Genomic DNA, 16,696 nt, shown 5'->3' with positions numbered 1-16,696 from the left:
ACATGCGCAGGAGTCGGGGAGCCCAGGAAATTTAAAATCTCCTTGTTCCCAGTGACCAACGGGCGCCGAGAGCCTGGAGGAGTGACGGGTGGCCTCGTTGAGTGGTCGCCGGTCACGTAATAAAAAAGTAGCGCTCTAACATAGGTCGGTCTCACATGACCGGATAGGAATTACGGATTCCGCATGCGTCTGATCCGCGGTAATACGCAGATCAATTGCATTGGATTACACAATTCCGCTCAAATTAGCGGGTTGGAATTGTGTAATCCACTCGCAGAAAAGAGAACGCAGCAGGTTCTATTTTACCGCGGCTATCCGCAACATAGAGCCCATTGTGCTCCATGGTCGTGGATATACCCGCAGCCCATACGCAAGTACCTTGTATACGGGCTGTGGGTACCCACGTCATCGCTAAGCGAGGGTTCGGGAAATGCAAGCAACAAAAAAGGTTTACTGGGCATAACCGCCTGTCTGAATACGCAGTTATGCGCAGTACATTACGCGGCCGTACGCAGAGTCACAGCCGGGCTCACAGATGAGATCCGCTGCGGGCCTCCGCAAGCGGATTCCGCCTACGGCTGCGTGAGCACGGCGTTATTCAGACTGCTACCTGTAATACGTAATTTACAAGAAGCCCCGGGAACGCTTGCCTTCATGCAGTTCCAGGAGCAGCTTGTTGAGCGCCTTCTGTGTGAGACCGCCGCACCTCCGCAAGCTTACGGAGACTCACGGAACGCCACTTTTTACACCCCATACCCACCACTGAGGTCAAGAAATGACCCCCAAAATGCATGAGAGGAGGGGGGATACACGGTTTTATTGCCCCATGGGCCCATTTCAACCAGCCTCCGTAATTACCCGTCTTCGAAAATACCACACAGTTCACATTATTACTTTTATCTAAGATTTGCGAACGCCGAAAAGAGCGCGGAGTGTGTGTGTGGGGGGTGGGGGTGGGAGGATTTTTAGGAAGTCAATTTTTATTCCGTACAAATAAGCAATGGGGCCTGGAATTTATTCAGTTGTGCCCTGAAATCCAACGGGTGTTCCCTCCTTTATAGGCCTTGCCATGCGTCCTGTAAGTAGATGAGGGCCACAATGGGTATGTTTCTGAACACGGGACAAACGGGGAGTATCCATTTTGGGGTGAACGTCTTCATTCCTATGTACACTGTACAAAAAAACTGTTTTTAAATTTAAAAAATTGCCAAAAAAATTGAAAATCGTAACTTTTTCCTTCTGCTTTGCTTAGATTCATTCAAATACTGTGGGGTCAAAATACGCAGTACACCTCTAGATGAATTTGTTAAGGGGTCTAGTTTTCAAAATGGGGTCATTTGTGGGGGTTCTTTATAGTTTTGGCCGCTCAGTGGCTCTATAAGTGGGCAATGGGGCCTGAAATTTATTCAGTTGTACCCTGAAATCCAATGGGTATTCCTTTCATTGTAGGCCTAGCCATGTTTCCTTTAAGTAGATTAGGGCCACAATGGGTATGTTTCTGAACACGGTACAAACAGGGGGATCCATTTTGGGGTGAAAGTCTTCATTTATATGTGTGCTGTACAAAAAAAAATGGGTTTAAATTGACGCAATAGCCCAAAAAATGAAAATCGTTATTTTTTCCTACTGCTTTGCTTAGATCTATTCAAAAATTGTAGGGTTAAAATACACAGTAGACCCCTAGATAAATTCGTTAAGGGGTCTAGTTTTCAAAATGGGGTGATTTCTGGGGGTTCTCTATGGATTTGGCCGCTCAAGAACTCTACAAGTGGGCAATGGCGCCTAAAAGGACTTCGAACAAAATCTATGTTCTGAAAGCCACCGATTACTCCTTTCATTTTGGGCCCCATTGTGCATGCGGACATAAGATTAGGGCCACAATGGGTATATTTCTGAAAACAGCACAAACAGCGGTATCCATTTTGGGGTGCAAGTCTTCCTTCATATGTGTGCTGTACAAAAAAAGCTGTTTTTAAAATGACAGAATTGCCAAAAAAAAAATTCTAATTTTTTCCTTTTGCTTTGCTTGAATTTATTCAAAAACCATGGGGTCAAAATACGCAGTACACCCCTAGATAAATTTGTTAAGGAGTCTAGTTTTCAAAATGGGGTCATTTGTGGGGGTTCTCTATGGCTTTGGGCGCTCGCTCAAGAGCTCTACAAGTGGGCAATGGGGCCTAAAAGGACTTCAAGCTAAATTTTTGTTTTGAAAGACACTGACTATTCCTTTCATTTTGGGCCCCTTTGTGGACTCAGATATAACATTAGGGCCACAATGGGTATATTTCTGAACACGGGAGAAATAGGGGTATCCATTTTGGGGTGTAAATCCTCATTTTCATGTAAACTATAGGAAAAAAATATGTCTTTAAAATGACAGATTTGCAAAAATATGAAATTTTACTTTTTCTCCTCTAAATGCAATTAATTCCTAAAAAAAAACTGTGGGGTCAAAATACTCATAACACCCCTCAGTGAATACACTAAGGGGTGTAGTTTTTAAAATGGGGTCATTTGTGGGGGTATCTATTGATCTGACACTCATGAGCCTTTCCAATCTTGGCTTGGTGTAGGAAAACAAAGTGTTCCTCAAAATGCTAAAAAGTAATGTTAAATTTGTACATCTCCTAAATGGTTAAAAAAAAAACGAAAGTTTTTCCAATGTGCGCCCCAAATAAAGTAAATGGGTGGAAATATAAATCTTAGCAAAAATTTCTATATTATGTTTGCACATATTTAAGATATTGCAGTTGGAAATGTGAAAAAATGAAGTTTTTTTCAAAATGTTCCCAATTTTGGCGCTTTTAATAAATAACCACAAATTCTATCGGTCTATTTTTTCCGCCTAAATGAAGTACAACATGTGGCGAAAAAACAATGTCAGAATCGCTTGGATATGCAAAACCTTTATGGTGTTTTTCCATGTTAAAGTGACACGTGTCAGATTTGCAAAATTTGGCCTGGTCATTAAGGCGCAAACAGGCTTGGTCACTAAGGGGTTAAAACAATCATTTCAATCGAGTGAACAAGTATAGGCACATCCCGGAATCTGTGGGTGCCCGATAGTCCCCGAAGCCCGCCGGTTTAATGATTAACCCCTTAAGGACCAGGTTGTTTTGTACCTTAAGGACCAGACACTTTTTAGGGCTTTTACCCTTGTGGCGGTTTTACTGCTCCATTTTTTTTCCTTTAGCTACCAAAATTATTTTTGCTGCGTTTTTTTTCCCGTGATATATAGGACTATTTTTTTAATATCTTTTTCACTGACTTTTTTTCTGTTTTTTAGTTTTATTGGGGGTAGAATGCTAAAAAAAATGATTTTATTAACATTTATAGTTTTTTTTTAAATTATTTTTATATTAACACTAAAATAAAGTATGGGAATGGGTTCCTCTATTTATTTCGGACATTCTGATATATAGTATGTATGGTTTACAGGGCGCATACGGCGTCGGTTTTTGTTGGCGTCTGCTTTGTGTTATTCTCTTTCTTATGTATGTATTGTTGTTTTATTCTGTTGTTTTGTTTTACTTATGTATGTAATTGTGTTTTTTTACTATCTGTGTCCCCCATGACGTCATATAAGACCTCTGGGGGACATTCACTTTTTTCTTTTATTAGAACTTTATTTGACACTTTCCCACTATAGCTAGGGCGTTCATAGGAGCCCTAGTTATAGGGGAAAGCAACCCCTGTGGTGACATTAGTCACCTGCAGAGCTGCCAGGGTCTAAGTCTGACCCTCCAGCTCTGCATAGCAGGGAATCCCGGGAGGTCACATGCCCCCCCCCCCCCTTCCCCGAGGCTCCCGTAGTGAAAGTACTTCTTACTTTCACTTTGCCAGTACAGTGCTCATTGAGCACTGTATATCGGGGAAGCAGAAGGCAGGAAGGGTTAAAAACCCCTCCTGCCTTCTGTTCCGGGTTATCAGCTGTCACTAACAGCTGATAACCCGTTCCTGCCTCTGATTGATTACAGAGGCAGGAGACTTAGAGCACCGCCGTATTTTTACTATCGGCGGTCCTCTAAGCCCAGGACCAGCCGCCGTATATATACAGTGGCTGGTCCTAAATGGGTTAAGTAATTTCTTCCTTAGGTGGTCCCAAGTCAGATGCTGATACCAAAAATAGCTTCAAATTTGTTAACAACTTGTAACCAAATAAAAAACTTGAGTATACTTAAGTGCAGAGGGGAGGGAGAAAAATCCACCTAGCCCCTGTCTTGTAGATCATGTCGACACTATCAAGTCACAACATCAATTTAGCTAGTAGGGAAAGAAAGAGAGGAGAAAGGTGAAGACAAGAAAGCAGGAGAGAAGAGGAAAAGAGGAGAAAGGTTGGAAAGGGAACGAAAAAAGGATGGAAGGACTGCTAGTGGCCCTAGAAGGGCGAGGGTAAGAGAGGGGCTTACCTGTCCAGCGGCGGCCATCCAAATGCTGATATCATCAAACATAGCTACTCATAGCAGCTATATTCAGGGCTGTAACACACCATTAGTTATCCATGAATTAAATTTAGCAGAGGAGCGGAAGCTTAACCATCTCCAGCAATTAATTCTTCCATGTGCATAATGTCATCTAGGTAGGACGCCATTCCCATGTCCTCAGATCCCCCAGGGCCCAGGCCTTCATCGCGGATATTGTAGAGCTCCTTGTAGTATTTATGGAAGCATTCCACTATTTCCGCGGTGGCATGTACTTTCTCCCCTCCGGGGAAGTCAGTGCAAAAATGTATGAGTGCGATTCTTGTGGGTTAAGTGCCCTTGCTAACCAGGTGCTACATTTGTTTTCGTATTCGTAGTATCCTCCTCTCATTTTATCTCTAGCACAAAGGGAGGCCTGGTCCATGATCACCAGCATCTGTTGGAGCAGCAAAGAAATTTCAGCGCCTAGGGATGGTGTCGCTTTTGTTTTGTTGGATTGTTCTGCGGTATCTAGCTTTGTTAACAGGCCCAATAGTTTACCTGCCCTCTCTCTCTTGAGTCTAGCGCCATGTGAGATAAAGACCCCGCGAATAACGCATTTCAGGGCCTCCCATTTATGGTTCAATATGTCTTTATTGATTTTTTTTTTTTGCATATTATGTAAGAACTTTCTTTTCTTATCAAAATAAATCACATTTGTTACAATGAAAATTGTTGTAAAACTCTATACATTAAAGCTCTTCTAGCATCCTTATTCCCTCGGTGGGTCCCTTTTGGCCACCGGGGTTGGTGTTATTACTATTAATTACATGTTACAATCTTCCGCAACTATTAACCTATAGAACAAATATCAAAAACATGTCTATATACCCTGCAATTACACTCTCAGATTAGAGGAGAAAGAGAGAAAGAAAAAAAAAAAAAGAGGGGGAGAGAGGTGAGGGTGAGAGAAGATTAAGACGAGGAAGGGGGAGAAGGGGACCGACCTGTTCCACTTCTGTTAGTTTAAATGATTCCTTTAGTTTAGATGATTTAGGTGGTAGCTCTCCAATCCTGAGGGCCCACGGCAACCAATTGTGGGCGTGGACGGGGAAGCGGGGTGATTCCCCTTGCCACCCATGCGGCCACTTCCTGTGAGTCTCTGAGCTGATTCCAAGTATACCACACAGCCAGATATTTATTATATTTCATCTCATCTCTAGCATATAGCTCTTCTAGATGTCTGATATTGTCTAGTGCTTCTAGCCACATTATCCGAGAAGGCGGATCTGTGGATTTCCATTTTCTAGGAATCACCTGCCGCGCTGCTAGTATGAAAAATCTCAATAGTGAGCTTTTGGCCTGTTTCAGCGACCCGGGAAACATAGATAATAGTGCTAATTCTGGGGTTAAGTGTGTTTGGTTGCCACTGACCCACGCGTGGAGAGCCCCCACCTCGCGCCACAGAGGGCCTATCAATGCACATGCCCACCATATGTGAATAAAGGTACCTTTCTCGGATAGGCATCTCCAGCAGACATTCGGACATTGGGGGCAAAATCTGGCCAGTCTCTCCGGGATCCTGTACCATCTCGTGATGATCTTGTAATTTAGCTCTTGCAATTTACTCGAGACGTTTATTTTGAAAGTCAGTATGTGGGCTTTCTTCCATGACTCCTCTGTGTGTGTGACTCCCAGCTCTCGTTCCCACGCCCTCTCCAAGTCCTTTCCCCTATCCCGTGTGTCCTCTTCTAACAGGAATTTATATAGTTCTGAAATTTTTTGGTTTTTTTTCCGATTATGGATAAACTGCCTTTCAAATGGTGTCAAGGCCATGTTTAACTCCTCAGGCCTCCCCAAAGATCTTATATAATGGCTTAATTGGAGGTATTGGTACCATGCTCCAGCCGGGGGTCCCCCATCTCCAATTACCTCCCTCAGGGGCCTAAGTCCCCCCGTCCCCAACATGTCCCCCACCCTAGGAATCTCTGTTGGCCTTATGTCAGTCATCATCCTTGTAAGGGATGTGCCTTTGAAGAATAATGGAATTTCTGCATTACCTACCAGGGGTGTCAGGGGGCCCGGTCTCGCTATTAGTTTTGTTTTTGTGGCTGGGCCTATCCAGGCCACCATGATGTTTTCCACAAAAGGCGATAATCCCAGGTTTCTCCAACCCCTATTTCCCGGTATCCATATCAGGCCCTGTCCTTTATATGGTACCCCATCCTGCTCCATTCTCACCCAGCGCTTTTGAGGGTTCTTGTGTGTTAGATCTAGGATGCAGCGAGATAAGGCGGCCTTGTAGTATAATGCTATGTTTGGAATTCCCATCCCTCCACGATCCCGCGGGCCAGAAAGTGCCCTCCAGTTGCGTCGAGGCTGTCTGCCTCCCCATATAAACCGCATCATTGCCTTCCTAATTCGATTTAGATATGCTCCGGGTAATTGAATCGGGACGGTTTGGAGGATATACAAGATTCTAGGTAGTACATTCATTTTTATCGTACTTATTCTGCCGAACTAGGAGAGGGGTACCGTCCGCCATTTGTCCAAATCCTCCTCTAGTTTGGTGAGTAATGGCTTGTAATTTTTCTGAAACAGGTCGGCTATATCGGGTGTGATTGTAGTTCCTAGATACTTAATGCTGTCTTTATTCCAAGTAAATGGGAATGCGGACTTTATTGCCTCTGTTTCTTTTTCTGGGATGTTTACATTGAGAATCTCGGACTTGCTCAGATTCACCTTAAAATTTGAAAGTCGGCCGAATAATTGGAATTCTTTTAATATGTTTGGGAGGGCAATTCTAGGATTGGACATATAGATAAGCAAATCGTCGGCATATAATGCTGTTTTCTGCTCATCGTTATTCAGCTGTACCCCCTTGATGCTCTTGTTTGCCCGTAACGCACTCGCCAGGGTCTCCATAACAATGATATATAAGTAAGGGGACAGTGGACACCCCTGGCGGGTGCCATTTTTTATCTGGAGCTGTTGTGATAACCTTCCATTTACTCTAATCCGGGCCGAGGGGCCAGCATATAGTGCCATTACCCATCCCAAAAACCGCGGGCCCAGCCCGATTTGCTCGAGGGCCGCCTCCAGAAACCCCCACCCCACCCTGTCGAACGCCTTCTCTGCGTCGACAGTTAAGAGGCACAATGGCTCTCCCGTGCGCTTCGCCCTGGACAGGAGAGACAGCGTTCGAATTGTGTTGTCTGCAGCTTCCCTGCCGGGGACGAATCCCACCTGGTCCTCATGTATCAAATTGGGGATATGAGGCCGGAGGCGGCCCGCAAGCATCCCGGAGAATAATTTCGTATCGACGTTCAACAGCGATATCGGCCTATAGCTTCCACACTGGGCAGGATCTTTCCCGGGCTTAGGCAGGACCGTGATTATCGCCTGTAGGGCCTGTTTTGGGAAGGGGCAGTCCCTAGAGATAGCATCAAAAGCTTCCAGCATCAAGGGGGCCAGCTGGTCATGGAATACTTTAAAGAAGCGGGGAGTGAAGCCATCTGGGCCCGGGCTCCTACCTATCTTCAAGGACCGTACTGCCTCCTTCAGTTCCTGCGGCGTAAAGTCGCCTTCAAGGGCCTGTTTGTCAGGGTCCTGTATCTGATTGGCCGTGTGTTTTGCTATGTACGTGTTTCTCTCGGTTGCTAGATCCTGCCCCTGTTCCCCCTGCCTCTCTTCTAAGTTATATAGGTCCTTGTAAAATGTTTGGAAGCCTTCTAGTATGCCAGTATTGTGGTGAACCAACCCCTCCCCTGGTTTGTTAATTGCGAAAACGTACGACTGCTGTGTCCTAGGGTTCAGGGCTCTTGCTAATCCCTTTCCGCACTTATTCCCAAATTCGTAAAACCACCCTTTTAGTTTGTCTCGCTGACAGAGAGATGCTTGGTCTAATATGCGGAGTATTTCCATCCGCTTAGAGGATATTTCCGAGACGATGTTGTTTGTCGGCAATGACTTATTAGTGGTCTCTAGTTTATTGAGGTCCGCCATTAGTTCCTCGAGTTTAGCCGTTCTAATTTTCTTTAGTCTTGCTCCATGCGCTATAAATATTCCCCGTAAGACGCACTTGAGGGCCTCCCATTTAGTAGGGGTTGGAGTGGGATCTGTTTCGTGATTAGTTCTAAATTCGTCTATGGTTTGTTGTATCTCCTGTTTGCATACTGCGTCATCCAGTAGGTTGTCGTTCAAACGCCAACTGAATGACGCATTGTCCCTTCTGCCTGTCCCCAGGGAACCCCAGACTGGAGCATGGTCCGACCATATGAACGAACCCATTGTTGAGGAGGGGGATCTGTCTAGTAACCCGTGTGATATGTACAGATAATCTAATCTGTGGTAGCTATTGTGTGCACCTGATCGGTAGCTATAATCTTTCTCCCCTGGATGTAATGTCCTCCACATGTCTATCAGCCTAAGGTTTGCTAGCTTTGTTCTAAGTTTGTGTGTGGATGTTGGGGAAGTCCCCGACTTACCCCCAGATGAGTCTCGTACTGGGTCCATACTGAGGTTGAAATCGCCTCCCAGGATGGTATTGGATCCATCTGCGAATTCCGTCAATGCCCCCAACATCCGGATGCCGAACCGCTGCTGACCCTGGTTGGGGAAGTAAGCATTTGCCACAGTTAAAACTTCATCATGAACCAGTATCTTTATGAATACAAATCTCCCGGTTTCGTCCACCTTTGAAGATATAAGTTTGTGAGGCAGACTTTTATGGATAGCGATTGAGGTACCGCCCGCTTTTTTAGTTGGGTGTGGGCTGTGAAACCATGTGGTATAGTGTCGGTGCTTGCATTTGGGGATTTTTGTATCCTGAAAATGTGTTTCCTGTAATAGGACTATCATCGTTTTTTCCTTATGTAAATGGTCAAGGATTTGCCCTCTCTTGGCCGGTTTGTTCAGGCCCCTCGTGTTATACGAGCAAAATTTTAGGACTGCCATCCAGTTTCATTTGGAGTGGCGTTTCTTACAAGTCGGTCTGGAGAGTTAGGTGGGTGTTTGGGGATAGGGTAGGGAAAGACAACAGAGAGAGGAGAGAGTAAAAGATAGAAGTGCGGGGAAAAGAGAGGGGCCGCAGGGCGGCCCCTGTGCAGCGTTAGGCCGCTGCACGTATAAAGTAGGTGAGCTACTGGCCTAATATTTGCCAGTATGTGCACTAAGTGCATCCGGTCACCTAGGATGTGAGGCGTGAGGGGACGGCTGCGTGAGCTGCACTCTCCCGCATCCCACCCCAGGCATAATAGTTTTTAATATGCAATAAGCCTCTGTTCTGGGCCTTGTTTGCTAACTCTTGAGGCACCAATATTAATGTTAACATTGTCTCCAACTTCAATAACATTCTAACGAAGACTAAACAGTTTCTTGCTCCACGGGCTTGGGTCGAGGGGGGGTTCATTGGTGCTTAGGCTATCGTGCTGTTATCCTGAGGGGAAGAAGGGGGGGGGGGCAAGCATGCCCCGCAATATCACATATCCGTTGTTCGTTCTTCCTTCCTCCCCGCCTCCGGTCCCGTCGCGTCCCCCCCTCCCCCTGGGCCACTACTCAAATGGTGGCACAAAATGAAACAAAAAAAAAAAAAAAGGGGGGGGGGGGACGTTGCTATTGTGAATGCTGAGCCATAGCACATGTGAAAAGTAAGTCAACTAGGAGGGGGGCAGCCATTTCTCATGGCCTCCATGGTTAAGGTTGTTTCAAAAAGGTCTGGGGATCTTAGTTCAGGTGGTGTCATCTGCTGGTGTGCGTCTCTCTCGGCGTGATCTTGTTGGGATGGTTTGCCACTGTTCCTGGGCAGTGGGCGCTACTATTGTCGGTGTTTCGGGCCACTCTGGTAACGCAATCATTGGCAGGTTCAGTGCGCCAAGGAAGTTTGGTAAGTCCCCTAGAGAGCGGAACGTGGCCGTTTTCCCGTCCTTCCTGGCCGTTAGAGAAAAGGGGAACCCCCATCTATATGGGATTCCCTGGTTTTTCAGGGCTGTTAGGAGCGGTCTCAGGGCCCCCCTTAAACGTAGGGTATGTCTAGCTAAATCCTGCAGAAGCATGATCGGTTTGCCTTTGTAATTTAAGTCCCCTTTTTCTCTGGCTTTACGGAGAATAATATCTTTTATTTTGAAGAAGTGGATCCTGCAAATAATGTCTCTCGGTCTATTAGGATCCATTGACTTGGGGCCCAGGGCTCTATGAATACGATCGATTTCAATGTGGCGCTCTGCTGGATCGTCTATTAACTGCTGGAAGAATGATTGTGCCCATGTTTCTAGATGTTGCCCTTCTACTTCTTCTGGCAGGCCGCGTATTCTAAGGTTATTCCTGCGGTTCCTGTTTTCCAGGTCGTCAATATGCATAATAATGCTTGTTATCTGATCAGCTTGTGCCTGTATGGCCTGCCTGTGTGTTTCTAAAATGGCCGCCGTACTTTCTTGTGTCTCCTCAACCTGCAGGATTCTATGGCCCAGGTGCTGCATGTCTGCGTGCATTTGTTCCATAACTTGTTTATTGGATGCTTCCAACCTCTGAAAAAGGCTGTCCAGCTCTGACCGTGTGGGGATGGCCATAATACGGCTTTTCCACACCTCTTCTCCCTCTGCTGCTGGGGGGGTGCGCGCCCCTTTTTTTGGGGTAGCGCCCGTAGTGTGGGGTTCAGGGGTCTGCAGGGCCTGGGACCATGTTTTCTGGTTAGGGTTCTCCCCCTCCATATGTGCTGGGGCTAGGGGAGAATGTGCGCCCTGTGGGATGCTTGGGCTGCTGCCCACACTACTCACGCGTCCCCTTCCCTGGGGGGTGGTCGGTGAAGCTTCCCCCTCTGGCTCTGATGCACTCCTGTGGTCTTCCTGTTCCCTCTGTCCGCCTCCCGGCGGCTTGCTTCTGCTGCTTTCCCCTGGTGAGGGCTTTGTATTTCGCTGCAGTTTGTCCCCTGTCGGGACCGGAGCCGGCGCTGCAGTCTCCTGCTTCTGAGCTCCCGCTCTCGCGAGAGCGGGCGCCATTTTGGATCTCTCCGGCGCCTCTGCCGGAGCGCCGAGAAAACGCTCCAGGGCGCCTTTCTTGCGGCTCGTCGCGGGACCGGAGGTTCGCGGCTGCCTCCTCTGCATCCTCCCGAGTCCGTGGGTGCTTTTTGGTCGCTGCTCGGTGCCTCAGAGCTGTAGACCGGGTGGTGGGCGCAGGAGCTCGCTCTGGGTGCGACTCACTCCGCCATTAACCAAGACACGCCCAGGGCCTCCCATTTAATAGGTGGGGCCGTTTTGTCTGTTTTGTGGATTTCTGTGAAGCTTTCGATAGCCTGGTGTATCTCATTCAGGTACCAGGGATCTCCCAAAAGATTATCATTCAAACGCCAGTAGCGTTGCCCAATTCCCGTATCTCCCCTCGTTAGTGACCCATAGACCGGCGCGTGGTCTGACCAAACGATCCTACCAATTGAACTTTTGGGCGCTAGGTCTAGGAGGCTATGCAATATAAATAAGTAGTCCAATCTGCTATAGCTGTTGTGAGCGGAGGAGTAGTGGCTAAAGTCCTTGACCTCCGGGTGTAAGATCCTCCAGAGGTCAATGAGTTTAAGGGAGGTCAGCTGTCTCCGCAGTCTGTGCACGGCCGCCAGGGAAACGCCAGACCTACCTGATGACGAGTCAAGGCGTTGGTCCATACAAAGGTTTAGGTCCCCTCCGAGGACAATCGCTGTTCCAGAGGCGAACCGAGCCAGTTCTCCCAGCACTCGGATCCCTAGGGCGCTCTGGCCTGAATTAGGGAAATAAACATTAGCTATTGTAAACACCTTGCTCCAAGTTTCACTTTTAGAAAAAGGTATCTGCCCTCTGGGTCAACCTCGGAGGAGAGAAAGTTGTATGGGAGACTTTTGTGTATGGCTATGGAGACTCCACATGACTTTTTGTCGGGATGGGTAATATGGTACCATTGGGAATAGTATCTGTTGTTACACTTCGGGACATGGCCGCTTCTAAAATGAGTTTCTTGAAACAGGGCAATGAGTTCGTGTTTTTTATGCATGTGCGCCAGGATTTGACCCCTTTTGGAGGGACAATTTAATCCTCTAGCGTTGTAGGTACAAAAAGATGTGCTTATCATGTTGGTAATTTATTGGTACAGGCCGTCACGGGAGGAGAATGGGAGGGCTAAGAGAAAGAGTAGAAGAGTGGACATGGGAAAAGCAGCAGGGTGACAGAAATGTAGTAGTCTGTCAGTTAGGGGATAGTGTCCGGACTGTTTGGAATAGGTACTCATCTGGTATACACCAGAGATTAGACTGCACTTAGTGGTGTCTAGCCTAATGAGGGAAGTAGGAAGGGATATCGCCGCGTGCCTCCTGCTTCACCCACCAGATAACTAAATATAGTAGAAATGCCCCATCAGGGCAGCAATGTAAAAGCCGCAACTCTTAGATATAAGCAATTCAGAACGCAAACAGTCTTCTTGTAGCTTGGACAGTTCCAACAGCTTTCTTTAGCATGCTGAATATAGTTCAAGAATAAACCAAAGAAGAAGCGAAAAATGTACAAAAGACACAACACATAAAATAAAAAATAAAAGGAGAAAAGAGGGGATGGAAGAGAGAGGTGGAGCAGTCCAGCCATTGGCTGGCATCTTCAGAAAGGGTCCAAATGCACAGGAGCGCCTCCCAGGGCTCTCAAGTTCAGGTCTTAGAGTTATTTTTCCCTCTCAGACCTTAGGTGGGAGGTGTGGTTCCGGGGTGTCCCATACCCCTTCTCTCTTTGGGTCAGGCCTCACGCCAGGCCTCTCTGGAAGCCATGACTGGTAGCGATGGTAGGGTAGGCCAGTCTGGTAGCGCCACCATGGGAAGCTCCACAGCCCCCAGGAATCTTGGAAGATCTGCTGGGCTTTTAAATATTGCCGTTTTGCCGTTCTTGGAAGCTATCAGTTGAAACGGGTAGCCCCACCTGTATAATATGTTTCTTTCTCGTAAAGCATGGAGTAATGGTCTCACTGCCCTGCAGAGCTGCAGGGAGCACCAGGCCAGGTCCAGGTATATTGTAATAGGAGTTGTATTATGGGTGAGAGCTGGGTTGTTATCCCGTGCCTGTTTCAGGATCGCCTCCTTATCTTTGTAAAAATGGATTCAGCATATTACATCTCGAGGTTTCCCCAGATCCTCTGGTCTGGGTCCCAAGCTTCTGTGAATATGATCTATTTCTACCGGTTGAGAATGGTCACGTTGCAATAGGGAGCTGAACATGTTGCGTGCCCAATTTTCCAGCTGTGGGGAAGTCACTTCTTCAGATAGGCCTCGCAAGTGGATGTTGTTGTATCGGTGCCTGTTCTCCAGGTCGTCCAGGTGGGATAGGATGTCTGCTATCTGCAGGTTCTGGGCATTGATGACTTGACTATGGGCATCCAGCAATGAAAAAATGTCTTCTTGGGATTCCTCTACAGTTTGCAGCCTATGGCCCACATGTTTCAGCTCTTGCTGCAAAAGGGACAGGGCTTGTTTGTGGGAATCTTCTAACCTCTGGAAGTCTCTTTTTGTATTTAATGCCTGAAAATGTTCCTTCCAGTCCCAGGAGTCGCCCTGCGTTGAGTCATCTATGGAACCATGGTCATATGAGGGGCTGTAACCGGGGTTTTCCGTGTGGCCCCGAGCGTGTGCGCGGTTGCTCGCTTCAGGTGGTCCCAGTCATGGGAAGTCCTCTGTCTCCAGGGTGCGGTAGCTGAGGTAGTTTTAGTAGCCTGGCCCCTATTTGGTGGTGTAATGTGGCCCCATCATGGCGGCTGCCGCTTTCGGCTGGGTGTCCTTTTGCTGGGGGCTGATTGTTTGAAGGGGCAGGCCTGCTGGCACTAGGGCTCCCCAAGGGGCCCCTGCCCGGGCCCTGTGCATGGTGCCTTTTTATATCGCCCCCACTCTCGTGTGTGGGCATCAGAGGGGTAGATTTTAAGCTTATGGCAGCATTAAGGGTCTGTCTTTCTTCTGGGAGGCTGCCTGGGCTTGGTGGCTGGGAGGGGATTACCTCGTTTGCCGAAGTGAGCAGTTTGCAGAGTGCTGCTTCCTCTCTGTCTTCTCCTTCTGCTAGGCTGGAGCATCGGAGATCCCTGATGCAGCTAGCAGGTCTGGGCGCCCTCATACTGCAGTCCGATGGTGAGGGGGAGCTGCATGCATGGTCCGGCGCCATCTTGGGTCCGGTGCCTGCGGCACTAGGAGCCCTGAGGAAGTGCTGGATACCTGCCAGGTTGACTTTTGGAGGCACCGCCGAGCGGCTGGAGATTCTTCTGCGTCCCATGAAGGTAGTGGACGTGTTATTGGGCTGCTGCGCGGACATTAAAGCGGGTTTTTGCTGGTGGGGTGAGTGGGAGCTTAAGGCAGGAGATGCTCATGCTGCCATGTCCAAGCCACGCCCCCCGGACCTGTAGTTTTTATTGGTGCTATTTTGGGATTCATCTAACTTTTTAAATTGCTTTTTATTTTTCTTGGAGATGCATTATACAGTATTACAGGCTGTCTATGCTAGCATGTTTAAATAGGCAAACAATCATGGCAGCCTTGGGGATCTTCATTAGGTCCCAAGCTCCCATGACAACAATCCTTCGATCTTATCACAGTGGGAGTTTCGGGGCATTTATGTGCCACTGATAAAATTGACAGGGGCATTTAAAGGGTTAATAGCCACGATTTGTGTTATCTCCAACAAAGCCAAACGATACGAACCATGTATGGAGCGGGCTCACCTTCTGAGCATGCTGCGTACACAGCATATGTTTTGGATGTCTATATGCATCCTAATTTCATGGGGTATGTAGCCGTATGCATGTTGGTCAGGGGTTTGTTTGTGCTTCATAAAATCTATCCTATTTAGATAGAATAATCAAAGAAGCAGGAACAGTAAAACAAGCCTCAACAGTCCATGGCGACATATTTTATAGAAATGGTACCTGGTGTCTTTAGTGTTGAAAAAAATTTGGGGTCTGTTCATCCTACAAATCTGTTCTGACTTGATTTATTTCATTTACAGGTATCACAATGGTACACTATTGGACAAAGCCAAAATCAAATATGACAAAAGCTTAATATTGCGAAATATTCAAACAGTACAGGCTGGTACATACCAATGCAAAGCAAGTAATGGATTGGGTGTCATCAAGTCTTCAATAGCCTATCTAACAGTCACAGGTAAGAAACCAATACATACAATATGAAACAAAAAAATGTCAAAATAGTTAAAAGATTGGAATAAAAGCCTATAGACATATATAATCAGATGACACTGATATTTGCCTCTGTTTTTTTAATAAAACCAGCATACACGTTTTGAGGTCAACAGACCCCTTTCTCAGCAATTGCTGAGAACACACATTAAATATTCTCTCAAACACACCATCAGCATCCAGACGTGTGTCCCCAGAAAGTACTGAGGAAGGGTCTGTTCTATATTTGCTAGTTTTATAAATAGAGAAGTTCGGCAAATATCCATCTTTTGTGATTATATATGTCTTTAGGTCGTGACTTATACTACAATCTTTTAACTATTTTGGTATTTTGTTGCCTAAATATTTACCCAGTTGGGTAGGCTGGTACTTGGGATTGGTTGTACCTTGGGGTTGGTTGCATCTAAAGATCCTCAGCAAAATTATGGCTAATAGACTCAACACTTTCATTGGTCAGTATATTCATCCAGATCAAGTAGGCTTTAGTCAGGCCACGGACCAGATTAGGTGAGCTATAGATATTTCCGCGGTTCGCTCGGGTTGGGATGGGGACGGAGATAGAAAGGGCTTACTTCTTAGCTTAGATCTACGTAAAGCCTTCGACTCAGTCTCATGGCCTTACTTATTTTATGTCCCTGAAGGAATGGGATTTGGGACCTCCTTCCTTTCGGTCATACGTGCCTTGTACTCACCTCCCACAGCTTCGGTAAGGATTTGTGGCTATAACTCCGATAATATCACAATAGAGAGGGGAACTAGACAGGGGTGCTCCCTCTCTTCCATCCTATTCACGCTTGTTATAGACCTTTGGCCACCCTTCTCAGGTCTAACATTAGCGTTAAGGGGTTTCGGGTTGGGGGGAAGGAACATAAATGCGCATTATTTGCTGATGATATTCTATTATTTGTATCCTGCCCCCTGACCTCCCTGCCCAACATCTTCAATGTGCTGGACAAGTTTGGGGCAGTCTCCAGTCACAGCGTTAATAACACCAAATCCCTGACTCCAAATTTAAAAGCCCCCCCCCCAGACGCTAAAATTCCTGAAATTGAACTCCGACTTCAGTTGGGTAGACAAACATCTTCCATATTTGGGGGTCTGCCTCACTGATTCCTTCG

General features: G+C 46.8%; 1 protein-coding gene across 1 annotated transcript in view; it reads left to right on the top strand.

Annotated features, from left to right (window-relative positions):
• The window catches only part of CILP2 (cartilage intermediate layer protein 2), a 68,759-nt gene that overhangs the window by 43,581 nt on the left and 8,482 nt on the right, over window positions 1-16,696 (top strand). The window contains exon 7 of the mRNA XM_066604513.1: window positions 15,386-15,543. Coding sequence (XP_066460610.1) covers window positions 15,386-15,543 — 158 coding nt within the window. The remainder of the gene's footprint in view (window positions 1-15,385; window positions 15,544-16,696) is intronic.

This window comes from Eleutherodactylus coqui, chromosome 5 (genome assembly GCF_035609145.1).
Source record: "Eleutherodactylus coqui strain aEleCoq1 chromosome 5, aEleCoq1.hap1, whole genome shotgun sequence".
Taxonomy (NCBI): Eukaryota; Metazoa; Chordata; class Amphibia; order Anura; family Eleutherodactylidae; genus Eleutherodactylus; species Eleutherodactylus coqui.
This window is presented reverse-complemented; position numbering and strand designations above follow the sequence as displayed.